General features: G+C 39.1%; 1 protein-coding gene across 3 annotated transcripts in view; it reads right to left on the bottom strand.

Moving 5' to 3' along the window:
- The window catches only part of LOC126203408 (probable ribosome production factor 1), a 118,736-nt gene that overhangs the window by 45,473 nt on the left and 50,000 nt on the right, over positions 1–23,263 (bottom strand). Inside the window, exons 1-2 of one of the 3 annotated variants that reach the window (XM_049937713.1) lie at positions 9,889–9,997; positions 2,178–2,456 (exon numbers count right to left, since the gene is read on the bottom strand). In XM_049937713.1, the coding sequence (XP_049793670.1) occupies positions 2,178–2,440 (263 nt within the window). In that variant the 5' untranslated portion in view covers positions 2,441–2,456; positions 9,889–9,997. Of the gene's footprint in view, positions 1–2,177; positions 2,457–9,803; positions 9,825–9,888; positions 9,998–23,263 lie in introns of those variants that run through there. The other 2 variants (XM_049937714.1, XM_049937712.1) reach the window with 2 other exon arrangements.

The following is a 23,263-nucleotide window of genomic DNA, read 5'->3' as shown; positions in this document are numbered from 1 at the left end:
ACAATAAATAGTTTGGACAAGAAGAGAATAGAAGCTTTTGAAATGTGGTGCTACAGAAGAAAGCTGAAGATTAGATGGGTAGATCACATAACTAATGAGGAGGTACTGAAAAGAATTGGGGAGAAGAGAAGTTTGTGGCACAACTTGACTAGAAGAAGGGATCGGTTGGTAGGACATGTTCTGAGGCATCAAGGGATCACCAATTTAGTACTGGAGGTCAGCATGGAAGGTAAAAATTGTAGAGGGAGACCAAGAGATGAATACACTAAGCAGATTCAGAAGGATGCAGGTTGCAGTAGGTACTGGGAGATGAAGAAGCTTGCACAGGATAGAGTAGCATGGAGAGTTGTATCAAACCAGTCTCTGAACTGAAGACCACAACAACAACCTTTAACTAAATTACTTTATCTTTCATTTAATCATCTTATATTTGCACTTTGGTCCAAGTTATTGCATTCATTATATCTATTCCTCATTTTGCACATTTGTTTAAATCTTCATCTGTGTTATTTTACCCACAGTGCAATAGGAATTTGTGTTTTAAAAGTTTAAAAAATGTGCATCTTGTACGTAACAAAAAAAAACATTTTTGACACCATTGCACAGCCAATATAAATAAATTACTTCATCTTTTGTTATTTAAATGACTGACATTTTCACACTTTTAAATATTGTGACAGATAAACAAAAATAATTAAAATCACAGGCACAGATTACAAACGAAAACAAAATAATGAGAAAAAATAAAAGTGATCTTAAAAGTTATAACAATGATTAAAATGATGTAACAAAGTGTTCACATTTTTTAAAAAATCACAGTAAAACAAAATAGTTGAATAAAGATAACGATCAAAGTCATTTCAATTAGTGAACACAAAAATATTTCAATATACCTGACGATATTTGAAGCCACAATCTTTTGCATGTCATTTTTTTTTTTTTTTTTTTGGTGTGTCACTGATTACTCACAAACAAGGACCCACCAGGGCGAAAGGTTGCAGGGTGAGATCCCTAGGAACCTAACCTACATCGTTGTATGGATGGTTTCAAAACAGGGACCTCTTCTTGTAACTAAGAATTAATTTTCAAAAATTATCATGCTTAGATGTGATCTCCAACTAAAACAGATTTCATAATATTATGAAAAGAATAGACTGCTACTCACCATAAAGATGACACACTGAGATGCAGGCAGCATAACAAATAGACTATTGCACACTATGGTTTTGGCCAAAGCCTTCTTCAGAAAAGAAAACAAACACATCCACATAAGCAAGCACACCTCATGCACAAATGACTGCTATCTGTGGCAGCTCTGGCCGGAATGCAACTGCTGTGTTGAGCAAACCCAGCCATCTGGTGTGGAGTGGGGAAGGATAGCAGGTTATGGGGAAAAGACTGGTGAGTGCTTTGGCAGAGAGTGGGGGTCAGGGGATGTGAATAGAGAAGAGAAGAGATGACAGGACAGAAAGGGGGGGTGGGGGAGGAATAAGTTGGGTGATGAGTGGTGGTGGGAGGGGAGGGGGGGGGATAGTAGGTTATTGTAGGTTGACGCCAGGATAATTTCAGGAGCGGAGAAAGTGGTGTAAGGACAACTCCGATCTGCGCAGTTCAGAAAAGCTGGTAGTGCAGAGGAGAATCCGGATGTTTCGTGTTGTGAAGCAGCCATTGAAATCAAGCATGTTATGTTCAGCTGCGTGTTATGCCACTGCGTGGCCCACTTTGCTCTTGGCCACAGTTTGGCAGTGGCCTTTCATCTTGCTGGACAACCACTGGTAATAGTACAAGGTTTTTTGAGGTTCCATTTTTCAGAAGTTTTTTGGTCATTTCCTTGCAATACAATTAATCTCTTTCCACTTACCTAATACACACAATATGAATGTGTGGCAGTTTCGTGTCCCTTGTACTCAGGAAATTAACATAAACCTGAAGACAATGAACCAAGCAATGATTGTGAACATTTTAAGAGCACAAGGATCCCACGCTATGTATATGACATTCTCCACAGTTACCAGGTGCTCACAAGGTACAGATGAAACTTTCTACAACTCAATAGATTGGAATCACAATGTTACAGCAGAGTACCTACTGTCAGGGATACATATCTTAAAATAGTTTAAGTGAAATTTGATGGACTGAAAATAATGATGTTGCTGCATATAACACAGAGAACTTACAAGGGCAGAGCTGTTTCGTCTGGCTCTCGCATACTCTCAATTGTCCTTGGAACCTGCTTGGGAAGGCCCTGCTGCTGCCTGGCCTTGCGATCTTTCTTACGTTGTTTCCGTTTTTCACGAAGCTTCTTGATGAGCATAGTCGCACGCTGCTGTTTGTTGCGTATCCTTTTCAGTGGATTGTGAGATGGCATATGTACCTCACCAACTGCAACCTCATCCTTTATTTTGTGATCTTCAACGTCTCTGCTGTTGTAGACTGCCATTGCAAATAATCCAACCCTAAAACATACAAAATTCACAAGTGGTCTTAAATTAACAGACAATGCTAAATAATAACAAGGAATGACCCAAACAATAACAACAACATTATATACCAAGTACAGTACAACTATCATTTTAAAAGTGTTTTAACCCAACTATGTAACACAGTGTGTTGCACTACATTTGAACATTTTGATATGCTACTGCACTTCTTTTTACGTGGGTGAAGACACTCTACTGTGGAATCTGTAGTTTCTTAACTTAGCAAATATTTTTGTCCTGTTTCTCTTAGGTTTGTTGCAAGAAGAAATAATGTATCAATACCAACATTCTAAATGAAATTAGCAATCAAAATGAGTGATGTCTGTGAACAAGGCATGAAATAATGTAATTTTAATATGTGATAACTATTTATTAAAATGTTAAATGGCAGACAACCACACTGCAAAAAGACTGTTAGACATTATTTACCTACCAGACTAATTCCTTCATCAGACACACACACACACACACACACACACACACACACACACACACACACACACACATTCAGCCTCTGAGGTCTGAACGCCACAGCATCTGCTGGGGTGGGTTGTGAGGGTAGAGAAGAGATGAAAAGGGGGGATGGGGATAGCAGGGAAGGGTGGAGAAAGATACTAGTGCTGCCTGCGGTAACATGCAAGGATATGGTGGGGACTGGATAGTCAGCTGCTTTGTGCAGCATCGGCAGGCTGGGGGAGCGGGTCGAGGAAAAGGTAAAGGAGAGAAGCACAGAAAGATAAAGGAGAGAAACAGAAAAAGCGAAATGATTGTGCAGGTGTGCTGGAGGGATAGAATGCATGTGTTTGGCTGGAGTAGGAGCAGGGGAACGTATAGAAAAGTACAGGATAGGGACTAGTGAAGGTTGAGTTCAGGGGGATTATGAGAACTACGGATAAGTTGCACGGAGAGTTCCTACCTGCACAATTCTGAAAAGTTAGTGTTGGTGGGAAGAATACAGATGGCACAGTCTATGAAGCATTCACTGAAGTGAAGCACACTGGGTTGGTGGGTTGGTTGGTGCTTTTGGGGTGCAAAACTGCTAAGGCCATAAGCATCCAAATCATTACATAAGAAAAGACAAATAACAAATAAACACCTGAGGCGAAAAAGGCAAAAACCCAACCAAGCAACTTTAAAAGAGGAGCAGCTAAGGACAAGGACGTCCCTACAGAAAATTTCTCAAAACATCGTTGAGATGGCGGAGGTCCCCGCAAGGGGATCAAATTTACTTCAACATGCTGCTGTGATGAATAAAAAGTAAGACATGATTGTCAGAACACATGTCACCTGCTAAAACATCTGAAAAAGTAGACGGCAAACATAGACATAAATGTAAACAGTTAAAAAATGGGCACCGGATCAAACAATGGTGCACTGCCGAGGGTTAAGAACAGAAGGCACAGAATGGGGCAGGTTCGCCAGTTAATATATGGTGGTAACTAAAACAGTGATGTGAGGGCAGAGAGGAAGTCAATCATGCTATTGGGAGAGGTTTAATGTCTCAGGGAGTGTTCCCCTGCAGAGAAGACCATTGTGCACTCCAAAATGATACTATATGCCGACAGACAGTGATACGAAGATCATCTGAGGGAACAATGACTGGCAGGCCGAGGGAGGAGAGCTGCAGCCTTTGCAGTGGCAGTAGCATCAGCAGCCTCCTTCCCTGGCAAGCCGACGTGATCAGGAACCTACAGGAACAGCATATTGGCATTCTCGGATCCGTTGTACTAAACGGTGGACTGTGTAGAGCACGCAAAGGCTCTGGAGAGTACTGAGAGAATTTGAGCAGATGGCACAATTTGGAAGCCAGTGTCGCCAGATGTACTGCGTGGCCTGATAAAGGGCGTAGAGCTCTGTGGTAAAAATCGAGCACTGGTCAAGAACCCAATATTGAAAAGGATCAGCACCAAGTACAAATGCACACTCAACACTGTGGCTGGTCTTGGAACCATCAGTGTACACGAAGACAACTGTCCGCAAGCTGCGTTTGAAGTGCAAAAAACTTGCTGCGATACACATCTCGAGGAGTAGTGACTTTGAGAAGCGAATGGAGTCCGAAATGAACACGTACCTTGGCACAAAGCCAGGGAGGTGAACAGCTCGCACCCATGGCAGACATGGCAGAAAGCATAAAGCTATGCTATCGAAGCAGCAAATGAAAGCGAACTCCGGGAGACAACAGAGAAGATGGTCACACCCCATATTGGTGATCAACTGAACTGTCAAAAGAAGGGAGCACAGGACAGGTGACTGGGCATAGAAGACAGATGGCTTGTGTAACAACTGATGAGAACATCTTCCCTTTAGGGCTACAGTAAGTCAGCAGCCTCAGCGTAAAGACTCTTAGCGGGATTAGTATGGAAGGCACTAGTGACTAAATGTATCCTGCAATGGTGGATGGTGTTAAGACAACGTAAGACAGATGGACATAGATAAATATACTATACATCCATAATCCAATTCTGAATGGAAAAGGGACCAGTATAAATGGAGAAGGATGGTCTGATCCACTTCCCATGAAGTACCGCATACAACACACAACAGAACACTGAGGGAGCAAGTACAATGAGCTGCCATGTAAGAGATGTGGGAAGACCAACAGAGTTTCTATCAAACGTGAGTCCCTAGAATTTCATTGTGTCAACAAATGAAAGAAGGAATGGGCCAAGTAGTAGAGACGGGGGAAGACTCCCGGTGCCACCAGAAGTTCATACCGACTGTCTTGTCACTGGAAAAGCGGAAGCCACTGTTTATGCTCTACAAGTACAGATGATCAAGACATCACTGGAGACACCACTCAAGTAGAAACGTTCACTGAGAGCTGCAATAGATCACAAAGTCATCAATGAAAGAAGAGCCTGAGATACCTGGCAGGAGATAATCCATAATAGGGTTAAAGGCTATGGAAAATAAGATGACACTGAGCACAGAACCCAGTGGCAACTTGTTCTCTTGAACAAAAGTGTCTGACAGAGATGAACCCACATGTGCCTTAAAAACAGTCTTTTAAAAATTCCCAGATAAATGGGGCCGGTGACCCCGGAAGCCCCACTCACACATAATATGGAGGATACCTGTCCTCCAGCAGGTGTCACATGCCTTCTCCAAATCAAAAAACACAGCCACAGTTTGGCACTTCCACAAAAATATGTTAATAATAATAATAATGAGTTGACAAGGTGATGAGATGGTCAACTGCAGAATGGTGCCTAAGGAACCATATTTGGCGTTAGTGAGGAGATTCCAAGACTCAAGCCACCACACCAGCTAACCATTAATCAAGTCATGTGGCATCTGTCCACATGTGGTTGTATGTATGGGGGAAAAAAAGTGTAGGCCCTCAGGAGATAGGTGTTGCAACATCAGAATGTGAGCGCTGTCCGGTCCTGGAGCAGACGACTGGGACAAAGAGGGTGCGTGTTTAAGCTTCCTCATAGTAAAAGCAGAAATGTAACATTCATGATTCTGGGAGGAGAAAGATATCACTCTGCTCCTTTCAGAGGGAGGATGGTAGTCAGTGGAACTCCACACATCTGCAAAATATCGGCCCAAGCTGTTGTCGACACTGCACATTTAGCTGTTTATAATGGATACAGTTTGACAACGTGGGATGGCATTTAAAAACATGGAGAGCTTGTCTCCGCAAGCAGATTTCATTGTGGCATTCCTCAGTCCACCAGGAGACGGACACATCGCAGCACGGAAGAGGTGCGAGGTATCGAACATTCTGCGGCAGTAAGGATAGTGTTTGTAAGGTATTCTACCTGGTCATCAATGCAGGGGAAACGGGTGTTTATCGAAAGTCATCAGTGAGGAGTAGAGCTGCCAGTCAGCTTTGGACAGCTGCCAGTTGGTGGGATGCACAGATGGGATAGGGAGTCACAAACAAATGACACAGTGGAAAAGGTCACTGGAGTATGTGTTGGGGAGAACAGACCACTTGAGACGACGAGCAAGCTGAACAATACATATAGAAAGGTCCACGTGGCAAAAAGAGTGTGTGGATTTGGAAAGAAATGAGCTGGCTGAAGATATCTACAAGGAGAGAGCCTCTTGGACAGGAGTGTGGAGAGCCCCAAAGGGAATAGTGAGCATTGAAGCCGCCAAGCAGCAAAACGGGAGGAGGAAGTTGAGCAATAAGTTCCAAAATTGCAAGGGTCCCAAGTTCAAGTCTTGGTCCGGCATACAGTTTTTCTGCCAGGAAGTTTCAAGTTGAAAAAATGTCTGCCCTGGTAACACCAGAAGACAAGGGTGAGCAGATGTTGCAAAGAGAGAAGGTGAAACCAGGAAGGGAAAGATGGACAGCAACAGCTTGAAACTGTGTTTGTAATGTAAGGAAATGGTGGACTACAGATGTCTTCTTAAATGAACAACATGAGTCCCCGATGAGCCGGAGTATCAGCCTCATGGGAAGGTCAAATTAGACTGAAATGAGATGTGGGAGGTGAAAGTGATCATGAGGGTGTAATTTTGTGTCCTGCAGGCAGGAGCTGGAATTCAGTCTTACTGGATCTGATGCAGTGAATGTTGCACTGGAGAATAACTGTATTCAATGATAGGCAGGAGATGGGTCAAGTTAGGGGGCAGTCACTGCGGTGGCTGCCAAGTGTGCCAGAAACCAAACGTGCTCAACGACCAGGTTCAGAGACTGTACGATCCTGGTCCATTAGTTCAACAGCGGTGTTGGCATTCACCTTCAGTTGGTCAGCGGACTGGTGGTTGGTGGTGCATCCTGCTAACATGGAGGGTACCACATGATGACATCATTGAAGAGTACCAAGGCGGAGAAGGGGAATATCGTTTGCCTTTGTCTGACAGTTTAGAACCTAGACCCTTGTCAGGTGCACACCCAGACATTGGCTGGCTAGATGCGCAAAGAAAGTCATTGCGGGAGTATTCCTTTTTGGATTTCCACACTTCTGTTTGCAAGGCATGTGATTTCACTGGCACAACAAAGGTTTGTTGGTATGGTTTATGCTCGCAGCAGGTGAAGATGAGGGTGTGACCATGGAGCTGGACAATTTCACAACCGTGGTACTAATCTGGAAAGTCACAAGTCTGCATAGCCACCTGGATCTCCTGTACGGCTCTCACTGAGGTAGACTGGACAGGAAGACAGAGACAGGAAGCAGCATGGTCACCCTCGCAGTTGATACAGTGAGGGGAAGGGTAGAACCAATGGCATTTTAGAAATATAAGATGTACCTCTATCACTGTTGTAAGTCTTCACATATCTGAAATGTCCGATAAGCAATAATTTCTCGACTGTTAAAAGTCTCCAGCTCTGCTACAGTGTCTACTTTAGGACCACAAAATACAGCCACAGTAATCCAACCATTACCGTGTCCATTAGCACCTGCATTTGTAAGTGTTAAAATCAATATGCATCCGCAAAAGACTGAAGGGCCTTGCAAAATCACTTGGGCACCTACTCCATTCTTCATACTAATAGCAATATTATCAATAGCTTTATATACTGTAAGGCGTGAACGCCTTTTCCTCTTATAATAACGTTACAGCAAGCTAGGGGAATTGTTTACTAGTTTTTTTCCCCCAATTCAACCCATCCAGGATTACAGTTTAGTTTCCATTCATCAATAATTCAAGGTGTTCTTGAGCATGTAGAAGGATGACATCTTATCACATTTTTTGTAAACACTCAAGAATATCATACAGTATCAACCGCATTTTGAAATCCAGTATGGCAAATGATCTTGTTGTTGCTACCCTGCATTAAAATCATACGAATGTACTGATCTCAGAAATGTATCTTGCTAGACAGTCAACATTCTACAACAATAATATTCAGGCTAAACTAGTAATATTCAGAATAACACAGGCCCATTGTTACTTGCCCGTGATTTTTCTCCCTTAATAAATTTGGCCTAATTGGCTACATTACTACTACTGTAGGGCCTACACAAATGTTTCAGTCATGAATACATAATTTCATTGTCTCTCAGTAGGTCTGTCTGCTTTTCTTTTGCTAACTGAATTGCAGTGTACACACACTTTACAGCATTTTCTTCCATTTTTTGACACTTTCTTTGCTCTGTTCTATTACACTTCTGAATACTATGACTCACCTGAAACTATCTTCGTAAAATTAGGTTTTAATCTTTCATACTTATGCTGTTTAGAGATTTATCATCGACACTGGGGAACGAGGTATCAAAGCACAAACCTTGCAGTTTATGATGCACATATGAAACAGAAAAACAAACTTTGCGATAAGCACAAAAATCCTGGAAGTTACAATTCAACCGATCAGCTGTGTTGTATCCAATATGCTGAGCATTATAGGCCCTACCAGTTACACATTAGGCCCTCCCGCCACACGATATTTGTTATATAATGTTGAACAGTCAACTGTTGGTTTGACAAATGTACGTTACAAGTGCTGGGGCATGCCATGTTTCATTTGGCCAAGATTTACTGCTTCCAACTTTCGCAAAGAAATCCAATGGCATTCGCAAGTCAGAATGCCATTTAAATTCCGAAACTACAAATTGCCACATATAAATCAGCATTAGTAGTCTTTCTAGCAAGTTTTACAGTAACTTTCGAGGATTTACTGCCAATTGCTTCAAGTGCACATCAACTACCTACTCCCATCAACATATTAGGCTGCATTTCTGGCGGTTACTATACATGAATGAGTCTGGCTGTCCATGAAAGTAAATTTGAGTTTCTTAACATAGGAAGAGCTTTCGGTACATCACTATCATATATTTCACCATGAACAGTGTGGGAAGAATGTTATTCTTTTACTCAACTACATGATAGGGTTGGATTATGGCTTACACGCTAAAAAAAAAAGAAAAAAAACTTTTTGTGTGATTTCGTGTAATAAAATATTAAGAACTGCAACACCAGAGGAAAAAGGTTCCCAGTAACAGCACTAATTGTGCACAATCTCTCCTACACGATATAGGTCTACATTATATCTGAATCTGTCACCTGCAGAATGACTAAAATGTACCGCCAACGAGGTCGCTCCATAAGATTACTTAAACCACTACGCGCAGAAAAAGCACAAATGTGTCACCGTCCTAAACATACAAAGAAAAAGGGTTCTACTTAAATCCTCATTCCGTAAAACAGGTTTAATCTGACTTTTACAGTTCACAACTGTCATCCTGTTTCAGCTGTTTGAAAAATCATTTGTTTACAGTCAAACCAAACACACTCGACTGCAATCCACTGCCGACAATGCTGAATATCTTCCTGAAGACTGCTAACAGCGTTCCTCCCATAGTCAAGACACTGTTGATAAACACCCACTTATAAATACAAAAATTGATTGCACGATGTCTCTATTACCAGCTGCTGCTTTAAAGGAAGATCCAGTAAAAGACAATCAAACGCTCTTTTTTCTGTTGCCAAACACAGTCAAGCACTCACTTACCTACACTTCAACACGAACCACAGCACACATGCGGCAATATACACTCTCTTCCGTCTTCACAGTTTACACGGATCTCAGCACCTTACTGTGTCAGACTACCTGCGTCTCGCGACCCGCTGGTCGCGATGCTGATTGGCTGACAGTTAAATTCATGACGTCATATACAGTAGCGAATCGGAAGCGCAGCATTGCGACCAGCGGGTCGCAAGACTGTTGTCGAGACGCAAGTAAATAACAGCCGCCATCTTAATTTCAAGGTTTCCGAAGTTGTTGACGTATTCTGTATTTCCGTATTGAAGCCTGCAATTTTGCGTATTACGAAAGTAATGATCCACCGTATTAAAGATCTCTCCAAACAGTGCCATTTTTAATTCGGTCTTTCATTTGTGCATGAGGAAGCTAGTATTATTGAGTGATTACTGATAGATAAATTGTAGTTGCACATTCTACAAATGATTAAATTAATGCAGTGCTGGCGTTATATTCATATTCTCGTACTGCCACCTTCAGTGATCTTAAAAACAGAACACTTGCCAAGTGGTTTTCCGAAACGAAGTAACGAGGTTTCTAGTAACAGTATAATTCCAGTCTTACTGTATCCCTTAATAAAAGAGATCGAATATATTACAATGTCTTATAGTGTATTTGTACGAAACATAACTCCAATATCTGTAATTGAGTAACATTAACATTAAAGATCTCACACAACTTCACATTTTAAAAAAACCAAGCCGTATTACGTTGGTTGTATTGATAGAGAACGGTATTATTGTTTTACGTGACAGTTTGTCATATAATTTCCGAACACAGATTGTATATGCGAGATTACTGCGTTATTAATAGATGAACCCCAGGCACATGTAACACAAACAAATACGATGTTTGATAAACCAACAAGAATAACGTTTACGTTTATATCTCCTTAGATCATCTTGCATGATGCCAGGTATGACAGCTTGAAACAAGCAAGAAAAACAGAGTTTTACGTTACAGGACTGATAAGACTCGTACATATTTTTGGATACACATTATCAACATAATTTTCCCAGTTTTATCACCACACCCAAATACTTAAATATAACTACTTGTCTGTTGTATGTCTGTGTTCCCATATTTCAGGCTGATATTTTCAGTATGGATATTTCTGCTGAATTGGGACTGCAAGTACATTGTGTGTGCACCAATTATGAACAAACTTACTACTGAAATACTGGTTTGCATTTTCTATGTTCAGAGTAAGTTTTTTCTCCATGTCATTGTAAGTGCTATCACTAGCTACAAAATATGTATTATCTGGATTACAGAAGCGTCCGATTCCACTCGTCTGCTTTGACTCTCACTAATATGGTGGAAACGGCCATTCTCAATATCTCCAATATAGCGCCTATAACGTCATTACATAAACACAAAAATAGATATAAAACCAACAAACACATCTATCTCCAAAAATATAATCAAACTAACGAGACCAGTGCGGGAAATTGAGGGTTTATGGGTGGGAACAAACTAAATATAAACACATACAGGCACACACCACGATCCCAAACCACACAAAACAACTACATAAAAACACCACAAAATCACAAATTCCGGTACACTCACAATATCGACAGGCATCGGTTGCTTCCCTTCACCTACATAGCTCAACCGCAATTGTCGATGTTACTTAAAATCCGTCTTGATTGCAATTTTTTTTTTATTACTGACTTTTTTATCACTGATTGCTGTTATCCCATAAGACATTATGTCTGTTTTTGCAATTGTCGATACCACAAAATAAAAACCAACTACTCCAAAAATTATAATCACACCGCAACTATTAATACCACAAAACCAACACATGAAACAACGGGAATCGCACACTTTCCTTGACCTATATAGGTCAACAGCAGCTTACGATACCAAAACAGCTATGACGACACATTGGAATCGGACACTTCCCTTGACCTATATAAGTCAACAGCAGCTCACAATAGCAAAACTCACATAGCTATGATGATAAATTGGAATCAGACACTTCCCATGATCTATATGGCTCAAATACAACAGACGATACCAAAAAATTGGAATTGAGTTCTTCCCCTAAGATACATAAATCAACCACGAGTGCCAATACCAAAACATCAACTACCAACACATGCAGTAAATAACACCAACCGAAGAACATATAAAAACTCCACCAAACATCATAACACGTGAACAATAGACCCAAAACAATGACTATTTACCCCACAAAAGTTCCGGCACTACACACTAGGTCAGCCACCCCAATCTCTCTCTCTCTCTCTCTCTCTCTCTCTCTCTCTCTCTCTCTCTCTCTCTCTCTAAAAAAAAAAAAAAAAAAAAAAAAAAAAAAAAAAAAAAAAAAAAAAAAAAAATCAACTCCCAACCCACCTACAACCTACCAATGCTCCTCACCCAACCTTCACCCTCCCCCAAAAAACAAAAACCCACCAACAGTCCCTGGTCTGAGAAGCCAGAACTCTGGATAATCACATATTCAGCTTGCGTACGCCACATTTCACTATCTCCACCACAAGCCCAAAAAGTTGCAGAATCTTAATAAAGGGCAATATGTCGTCCCCCATTTTAGGCCGCAGACGCACACTATTAAACCTAGAAGTCATATCCATACCTAACAATAGAAGCCACAAATAATCATAAACACAACAGAAACTTAATTCTTAACTCACTGAAATCAATTTTCGTTCTTCTATAGAAGTCACGACAGATAAAAGCACACTTCTAGCACCGAGTCCCAAATGAACCCAGTGTACACCACATGACATGCGGACCATACACACACCACCAACCGCAACAAGACAGCATCTACAAACAAAACACACTCATAAACTAAACTCTGCACCATAATACATCACACACCACAACACCTTTACGTCATGGGCCACAGCTGACGGGTGGGATTGGCCACCTCCATTGACCCATGTCATCAGCATATATAATGACATTTGTACCCTTTATTGTACTCATATCGTTTATATAGAGAATGAAAAGCAGTTGACCCAATACTGTGTTGGCTTTGAGGCTCAGGGATTCTTCCCTACACTTGTTTATGAGAAACGTCAGTGGCTCGACTGGAAACTCTGAACAATAATTAACTGCTCTTCTACATATGCCATCGGGCCCTATAGCATTTTTTTCTTTATTTTCATTTTGCAGATTATTTTTTATATTTACAGATCACTTGTGAGAAACAGAAATAAACACTCTGTTACATTTACAATGCTTAAAGAAATATATTATTCTTTTTGTTTTGTTTTGTGAGATTTTGTCATATGAGATTGTCTACCACAGTTACAATTGTGTTCATAGAAAATGGAATCGATGAAATGTGGGTCCAAAAATTCATTTCCTTCTTTTTTTTGGGTATTATATTTTCATTATTATTGGCACGTATTTCAATTCTGTCTGTGCTAATCAAAGCCCAGACAGTCTTTGCCATATTAAGTGGGTAATTGATTTCTTGAAGAACATTGTCTTTATTTCCTTTAGTGGTAATCTCTCTCTCTCTCTCTCTCTGTTCGTGCAGTCTTCGTTACTGGTTTGATTTTTAATATTTTTTGTGCCTCTCAGATGGATGTTTCAGGTCCCCTCCTCCCCATGGAATGACTGGTGTGATCCATTTCTTTCTCATTATATTTTTGCTTTTCTTACAGCATGCAATATTTTTGCAGTAGCTTAGAGATGAATAGAAAGTTTCTCAATGTTTATCCATGGATTTTCTATAACCATGTTACTGTTATGCTATATTCTGGACTGTACTAAACTGGTAAATCAGAAGTGTATAAAGAATTGTATGGTAGAGCTAAGTGTAAGTATAAGCAGGCAATCAATGAAGCAAAGAAACTACATGATATACTAAACATTGAAAAGTAAAAAAATAAAAAAATAAATAAAATAATAACAGAAAAAAATGCAAAGAAGTCGGAAGTGAAATTAACTCTATTGTCTACCCTAACCAAAAAGATGATATTGCCATAACCCCAGACAAATGTAAGAAATTTTGTATCCAATCCATTGAAGAAATTGTTGTTGTGGTCTTCAGTCCAGAGACTGGTTTGATGCAGCTCTTCCTCATACTCTATCCTGTGCAAACTTCTTCATCTCCAAGTAACTACAGCAACCTACATCCTTCTGAATCTGCTCAGTGTATTCATGCCTTGGCCTCTCTCTATGATTTTTACCCTCCACGCTGTCCTCCAATACGAAATTGGTGATCCCTTGATGCCTCAGAACATGTTCTACAAACCAATCCATTCTTCCAGTCAAGTTGTGCCACAAATTCCTCTTTCCCCCAATTCTATTCAGTACCTCCTGATTAGTTACATGATCTATGCAACTAATCTTCAGCATTCTTCTGTAGCACCACTTTTTGAAACTTTGTATTCTCATCTTGTCTAAACTATTTATCGTCCATGTTTCACATCCATACATGACTGCACTCCATACAAATACTTTCAGGAAAGACTTCATGACACTTAAACCTATACTTAATGTTAACAAATTTCTCTTCTTCAGAAACGTTTTCCTTGCTATAGCCAGTCTACATTTTATATTCTATCTACTTCAACCATCATCATTTATTTTGCTCCCCAAATAGCAAAACTCATCTACTACTTTAAGTGTCTATTTCCTAATCCAATTCCCTCAGCATCACCTGATTTAATTAGACTACATTCCATTATCCTCATTTTGCTATTGTAGATGTTCATCTTATATCCTCCATTCAAGACACTGTCCATTCAGTTCAATAGCTCTTCCAAGTCCTTTGCTGTCTCTGATAGAATTATAATGTCATCGGCATATGTCAAAGTTTTTATTTCTTCTCCATTGATTTTAATACCTACTCCGAATTTTCCTTTTGTTTCCTTTACTGCTTGCTCAATATACAGATTTAGTAACATTGGGGAGAGGCTACAACCCTGTCTCACTCCCTTCCCAACCACTGCTTCCCTTTCATGTCCCTCGACTCTTATAACTACCATCTGGTTTCTGTACAAATTGTAAATAGCCTTTTGCTCCCTGTATTTTACCCCTGCCACCTTCAGAATTTGAAAGAGAGTATTCCAGTCAACATTGTCAAATGCTTTCTCTAAGTCTACCAATGCTAGAAACATAGTTTACCTTTCCTTAATCTAACTTCTAAGATAAGTCGTAGGCTCAGTATTGCCTCATGTGTTCCTTCATTTCTACGGAATCCAAAATCTCCCCCAAGGCTGGGTTCTTCCAGTTTTTCCATTCATCTGTAAATATTTCGTGTGAGTATTTTAGAGCCATGACTTATTAAACTGTTAGTTCAGTAATTGTCACACGTGTCAACACCTGCTTTCTTTGGGATTGGAATTACTATATTCTTCGTGAAATCTGAGGGTATTTCGTCTGTCTCATACATCTTGCTCACCAGATGGTAGAGTTTTGTCCTGGCTGGCTCTTCCTAGGCTACCAGTAGTCCTAATGGAATGTTGTCTACTTCTGGGGCCTTTCACTGCTGTGTCAAATTCTTCATGCAGTATCATATCTCCCTTTCATTTTCATCTATATCCTCTTCCATTTCCATAATATTGCCCACAAGCACATCACCCTAGTATAGACCCAATATATGCCCCTTCCACCTTTCTGCTTTCCCTTCTTTGCTTAGCTCTGGTTTTCTATCTGAGCACTTGATAATCATACAGGTCGTTCTCTTTTATCCAAAGGTCTCTCTAATTTTCCTGTAGGCAGTATCTGTCTTATCCCTGGTGATATAAGCCTCTACATCCTTACATTTGTCCTCTAGCCATCTATGCGTAGCCATTTTACACTTCCTGTCAATCTCATTTTTGAGACGTTTGTATTCCTGCTTCATTTACCGCATTTTTATATTTTCTCCTTTCATCAATTAAATTCAGTATTTTTTCTGTTACCCAAGGATTTCTACTAGCCCTTGTTTTTTTTACCTACTTGATCCTCTGCTGCCTTCACTATTTCATCTCTCAAACCCACCCATTCTTCTTCTACCATATTTCTTTCACCCACTCTTGTCAATTGTTCCCTAATGCTTTCTCGGAAACTCTCTACAACCTCAGGTTGTTTCAGTTTATCCAGGTCCCACCTCCTTACATTCCCACCTTTTTGCAGTTTCTTCAGTTTTAATCTACAGTCCATGACCAAGAAGTTGTCGTCAGAGTCCACATTTGTCCCTGTAAATGTCTTACAATGTAAAACCTGACTCCTAAATCTCTGTCTTACCACTGTATAACATATCTGAAATCTTCCAGTGTCTTGACGCCTCTCCCACATATACAACCTTCTTTCATGGTTCTTAAACCAATTGTTAGCTATGATTAAACTATGCTCCATGCATAATTCTACCGGGCAGCTTCCTCTCTCATTCCTTACCCCCATTCCATATTTACCTACTACTTTTCTTTCTCTTTATTTTCCTACTATCAAATTCCAGTCCCCCATGACTATAAAATTTTCAGCTCCCTTCACTATGTGAATAATTTTTTTAACAACATACATTTCTTCAATCTCTTCGTCATCTGTGGAGCTAGTTGGCATATAAACTTGTAATACTGTGGTAGGCCTGGGCTTCATGTCTACCTTGGCTACAATAATGCGTTCACTATGCTATTCGTAGTAGCTTATCTGTGCTCCTGTTTTTTATTCATTATTAAACCTACTCCTGCATTACCCCTGCTTGATTTTCTATTTATAATGCTGTGTTCACCTGACCAGAAGTCTTGTTTCCCGCTGCTACGGAACCTCACCAATTCCACTATATCTAGCTTTAACCTGACCATTTCCCTTTTTAAATTTTCTAACCTACCTGCCAATTTGACATTCCAAGCTCCAACCCATAGAACGCTAGTTTTCATGAAGAAATTAGTAGTTAATAAACGACCTCCCGAAAGTGCAGTTAGTATCAGCGACAACTGCTTTGAAAAGCCCTTCCAAAGCACTTTCACATGAGTGTGTCCAAGTACGATCCTGAAAATATGTAAAAATTTCAAACCTTCAGCTAGTGTTGATTACTATGATTTGTCATGTAATTTGTTTAAAGATGCTATTGACTGTGTAATTTATCCTTTAACTTATTGTGTAAATAAATCTCTAGATGAAAATAAGTTCAATGAGAAACTAAAAATTTCTAGAGTTGTGCCCATATATAAAAAAGTTGAAAAGAACTGTCCCACTAGCTATAGGCTCATATCCATAACTCCTTTCTTTTCTAAAATTTTTAAACAATAACGTATAAAAAAGTTAGTCTTTATTTGGACAAATCAATGATAAACAGTTTGGGTTCAGGGAAGGTAAATGTACAACTGACTCAATGAATTCACAAGTAAAATTTGTCCTAGTTGTGTTCGAGGCTTGGGACTATGCTCCGGCTATGTTTTTGTGACCTGAGCAGAGGTTTTGATTGGGTAGAGCAGGGCTTCCCAACAAAATTTTCTCAAGGACCCCCTCATCAAACATGATTGGTACCTTGTCATATCACAGTATCAAGTACCTAGAAAGCCAAATTAAGAGTCTTTTTATAAGTTTTCTATTTTTGGTACTTAGAAAAAACATTGACATATTCATTATTGAAAAAATATTGAGCTTAAAACTTTTTCAATTTAGCCATCATCGTTATTGTTAAATTTTTGATTATTGCTCAAAATCTTTGCCTTCAAATCTGGGTGTTTAGCATAACAAAGTCCTTAAAAAAATTGAGTATGAACTGAAAATGACAGGAAAAAATTTAAACTGAGTGTATTGGTCTTTCAAGTGTACTACACTTGAGATTGCATTGAGTCGACATGTGTGAAAAATAAGAAAACACTAATTTCATACAAGGTATTATTTATTTGAAAAAATACAGTTACAACAGAGTACTCCATCAGTACACAATTAGTTTTAATTTTCAGTTCTTAATGAGGTGAGTTCAATCTGACCTCTGAGTCCATTATTTCTGAAATATTAGGTTCCAAACTTGAAACTTTCACTCTGAAATCCGAACGCACGTCGAGCCGATTCCTATATTTTGTTTTTCATGAACCACATGGAAGAAAATGCTTGCTCACACCAATATGTGGTGGCAAATGGAAGGATCTTTTTCATTGCCTTATCTCCAAGTTTCTTGTAGTCCTTGCGTGCTGTTGCCCAGAAGTCTGTAATTTTATCACCAATGAAAATGTTTATCATCATACCACAGCTGGACAGATCCACAAGTTGATCTTGCTCTTCTTCAGTGAGGCCTTAGATTTTGTCTATTTCTTCACAGCTGAAGGGATTTTGAATCTATCTGTTGTCAGGGTCAGGTTCAGGGAAATACTCTCTAAAAATGGTGGCTAGGCTGCGTAGATGCTCGGCTACATTGATCTTGATCTGGTCAGGCAAACTCTCCTCTGATGACTCCAAGAATTGTTTTAAAGTAGAAAAGTTAGTTAGTGACTCGTTTTCTATCCTTGACGCCCAGATCTGATGCTTTTTGACCATAGCACTAATCTTATCCTCAACTTTGAACATGTCTACATTTTTCCTTGGATTGCAGATGTCGAGTTTTAATGTAGTTGATGATTTGAACTACTTCGTTAAGTATCTTTTGCAAAGGTTCAGACAATCTTTTGGCTACTAAGCCTTCACGATGGATACAACAGTAAGTCCATTTCACCTCAGGGGCTACTGCTTTGATATGAGCTAGAAGTCCTGTTTTTTTGCCAGCCATTGACTTTGCTCCATCCGTCAGCAAGCCTACACATTTTTCCAGGTGTCATCATGTTCATTGAGATAATTATTTAATGCAGTAAAAATATTGCCTGCTGTTGTATGCAGTAGTTCGCATGAAAAAAGAAAATCTTCAAAAACTTGGCCCTCCCATAAGAATCATGCGAAAACCAACATTATGGCTTTTTTCAATATGTCTGTGCTTTCATACAAATGTAGAGCATACATGTCACTCATACAAAGTCTAGCCAGCAATGTTTCTTCCACGTTAACTGCCATATCAGTAATTTGTCTTTGAACAATATTATTTGAGAGTGGGACAGTTCCTATTATCTTAGCAGCTGCATCACCTAACATTCTCTTGCAAAGTATTATTGCTGATGGCAGTATAAGTTCCTCAGCAATTGTGTGGTTTTTCCCACATTTAGCAACAAGCTGAACCACCTCGTAAGACGCAAGGGTTGCATTTTCATTTATATTTGCACCACAGTGTTTGGTAATTGTTTTACGAGATATTTTCAACTCTCTTAATTTATTTTTGAAAAAAATCTAATGACTTACTTTTGTACTCTGCGTGCTTTGTTTCAAGATGGCACCAGAGATTTGCTGGTTTCATACATTCATTCGAAAGGCTTTCATAGCAAATTACACATTGAGGTTTAGGGTGAGGTCAAGTGAAAGTAAAACCGATTTCCCAGTAATCAGAGTTATATTTTGTAATTTTTCCAGTAAGCTTAACAATGATCTTGGAAGGGTTAGGTTCAAGGGACGCCGACAATTTAGGTTCAATGGACACTGACAACTTCGGTTCGAGAGTCACTCACTTACTTGCTTGAACATCAGATGCATTATCTTCCTCTTCATCTGTAGACTTTTCTCGTTTTAATGAACCACTTTTTAACCAACGGTCCATTTTTAACTATGCGAACCATAGCTTCCACGAAAAACAATGTCAGTAGACAGGCAGTGGAACAGAAAAAGGAAGTAAGGCTGAAATGCTTTCAGCAGAATACTAGGTCAAATCAGGCATTATATAATGAAAAGAGAATAGAGGCAGCAAGGGTATGCAGGAGGAGAAAAAGGGAAGCCATGAAGAGAGAAGAGATGGAAGAGCTGTACAAAAGGAATGAAAGCAGAAAATACAACAAAAAAGGAACTCGAGAACATAGACCAAAAATAACAGCTTGTAAGGACAAAGAGGGAAATTTGCTGACAGATAAACAAGATGTTTTGGATAGATGGAGAGAATAATACAAGGGAATTTTGGAGGTCAATCCTACCAGGAATGGGCAGCCACTCTATTATACCGTAGATCCAGAAATAGAGGAACCAACATTAGAGGAAGTACGGAAGGTAGTGCATTGTTTAAAAAATTATAAAGCACCAGGAACCAATGAAATAATTGCAGAACTGTTAAAAATGGGGGAACTGGTCTTCATAAGCGAATCCACAAACTTATTAAGTTGAAATGGAATCTGAAAAGAATGCCCGAAGAATGGACCTTAGGTGTAATCCAACCAATACATAAGAAGGGAGACAAGACCTGCTGTTCAAATTACCGTGGAATTACCTTGCTGAATGTAACCTATCAGATCTTCTCTAGTATTATCTACAACAGGTTAGTACCATATTCAAAAGATATTTTGGGGGAGTATCAGTATGGATTTCAGGCTAATAGATCAACAACAGACCAGATATTTGTGTTTAGGTAAATACATATGAGTATAACATTGAGCTTCATAACCTCTGTGTAGACTTCAAGCAGGCCTTTGATAGTCTAGATGGAGCACAAATGTTAAATGATTTGCTGCTACATGGTATACCATCGAAGTATGTCTCACTTATTCAAGCAATATTGGCTGGTTCCAAGGCTGCAGTGCGAGTGGATGGAGAACTGACCAATTGGTTTAGGATTAGTAAAGGTGTCAGACAAGGGGATGCACTCTCTACAATGCTTTTCAATCTGACTTGAAGCAGCCACGCGGAAGCTTCAGATATCTGGTTACATAGGCACAAAGTCGACTCGGATATGTGCTTATGCCAATGATCTAACAATTATTAGTAGAAGAAAGGTATCACTAGAGAGGACAATATGTGAGATGAAAGAAGCGACAGGACCTAGAGGCCTTTCTGTAAATGAAATCAAGTCTAAGTACATGAATTTCACCAGGAAGGAAAATAATAACTTGGATAGATTATTAGCAGACGGTTTCAATTTTGAACATGTGCAGAACTTTGACTATTTGGGCTGATTAGATCATATAAGTCTCTTGAATGAGAACTGTCTTCCAGTGTTTTTATACTATCACCTACTACTATTATTTAAGGGAATTCTCTGGTATCCTTTTCTAGTAGTACATGCAGTTACTTGAGAAAATGTCTTACCTGACAACTTGGAGATCAGTACTGCCCTAGTATTAAGCTCTTCTTCCTTTCTCTGTATAGCCACTGCTTCAAGACAATTTCTGTATGTTCCTGTCTGTCCACAAAGTGGTATCCTTTACCTTTCTGTTTAAATATATAGCAACTCTGCCTCCCTTATGTCCCTGTCCACTGAAACATTGCAAGTCTCTTGTATCCAAAAATGTGGCTGGAATATTTACATTGTTTTGTGTATTATAAAAGCTATGTCTTGGTTTGTCTCAATCTTTGACATCAATGCCATCTGGTGCAAGTTAAAAACAATACAATCCTCAAGTCTGCTGTCTTCAGTCCGACATGAAGCTCCCAGATTATATCTTCTGTTCCAAATGTTGCCTACCAGCAATTGCGTACGAGACGGTGTGTTTTTCTTGTATTGCTAACTCATATGAACCTGCCTAAGCATGTTGTAGGTACTTGTACCCAGTATGTATTTTCATTCCTGATGTTACTTTTGCCTCATAATTATTATGTATTAGCTTTCATAATTTGTCTTTATTGTAAATTTGCCACAATTATCTGATGACTCAAAACCCATGAAGTTTTTAGCAATTAAAGCATTTCCATGGAAAGTCTGAATGGTCACATACCTTACAAATAGAAGAACGTTGTACATCTTGATTACATTTTCTTCCAGTCCACTTTCACACAATCTCTGGTGTCTCAGAATCAATTATTACTTCTATTGCTCTCAATATCCTAGCAACGTAGTGTCCATTTTGAAGTAAAATTCTTACATTTGAAACATATGTTGAGAAATATGTGTAGCTAAAAAAAGGAAGAAAGTGACCACCATAGCAAATTCCACTTTCACTCTGAAAAATGTTCTAAAACTGCAGTAACAGGAATGAGGTGTTCTCATCAGTGAAGTGTGAACAAAAAACAGGTGAAACATCTTTACTGTAAGTACAGTTACTGCAGCTCAGACACATTTATTGTCTATTAAAAAACAAAAGCCACTGACAACTTGTAAAGAATATTCAGTGAAAGAATGTGCACAATTAATATCCGTGAAAATAGGATTACCTTCATGCAGTAATGATGAAATTTTTCTCTACATTAATGTAAAGTCTCTTAAAGGCCAACTTATAACAACTGCTGTACTGACTAGAAAGAATCAGTTACAGCATCTTCTGTACCAATAAAAATTGGGTGAATGACACCAAAATAGTTTAAAGTTTTCCTCTTTGCTATCTACTGGTTGGTAAATTCTGCCAACCAAGCATTGCACAGTATCAATCTACATAAAAACTCCTATTCTGAAAGATGAATCTCAAAAGGTACTGAAGACAAGTAAAGGTATATAAATCTAAAAATATAATTGCTACATGTAAAGCACATGAGACTACAAACTAAAAATAATTCTAAAGCAGCTTGGAATGACACTGAAAAGGAAATGATTAATTGTAGTAAAGAAAATAGTCCCACTTGTCTTTACAATTCTCAGTATTCTGTAAATCATACTAACCGCACCACTCTGCTCAGTAATTGCACCTTGTTTCTTCAGACTGAACACTGTGTGAAATTCTTTACCACCAATTTCCCTGGTCAATTACTGTAGGAATGCACATACAAAAATTTTCAGGAAGTTGCTACATTCCGAGCCTTTAAATAAATATAAGGGAGCATCAGATACTTAGCTTAAGTGCACTGAATTTTATTCTGTTTAACTCTTAGTAATGAACCAAATTGAAATGTGATTCAGAAGTGAAAAATATCTTTTTAATTTTTATGCAATGTATTGTTACAACAGACTTCAGTACATCATGTGATAAGGAGCTTCAAATTCATGCCACACAAGCTCTGCAGACGTCAATTTTCTACTCTAGTTACACAGCAATTCATTTTAATGTAATCAAGTAGTATTTCAAATAAAGGTTTTAATTGCACATGCAAATAAAAGGATAAAGGTATCAATTGAAAAAGAACACTGCAAACGTTTTTATTTTCTTTATTAATATCACTTGGGTTTCCACATCACCAACAGGGGTACCAAGCACAATGCGTTACTCTTTGTTTTACATGGCGAGTTTCCCCAGTAGGCCTACAAACCATGGAATGTACAGAAGCACATACACAGCTAAAACTTAGTACCGACAGTAATTATGGTCAGAATCTACGTGAACATTTAATATTTCACTTTCAGGCTGCCTCAGTGCTGAAACAATATTTTCTTTTTCAGCAAGAGTTGGTTTCTTCACACTGCCCTTTGGCTGTTTGTTACATTTACCATGTCTTC

This window comes from Schistocerca nitens, chromosome 9 (genome assembly GCF_023898315.1).
Source record: "Schistocerca nitens isolate TAMUIC-IGC-003100 chromosome 9, iqSchNite1.1, whole genome shotgun sequence".
In the NCBI taxonomy this organism is placed as follows: Eukaryota; Metazoa; Arthropoda; class Insecta; order Orthoptera; family Acrididae; genus Schistocerca; species Schistocerca nitens.
This window is presented reverse-complemented; position numbering and strand designations above follow the sequence as displayed.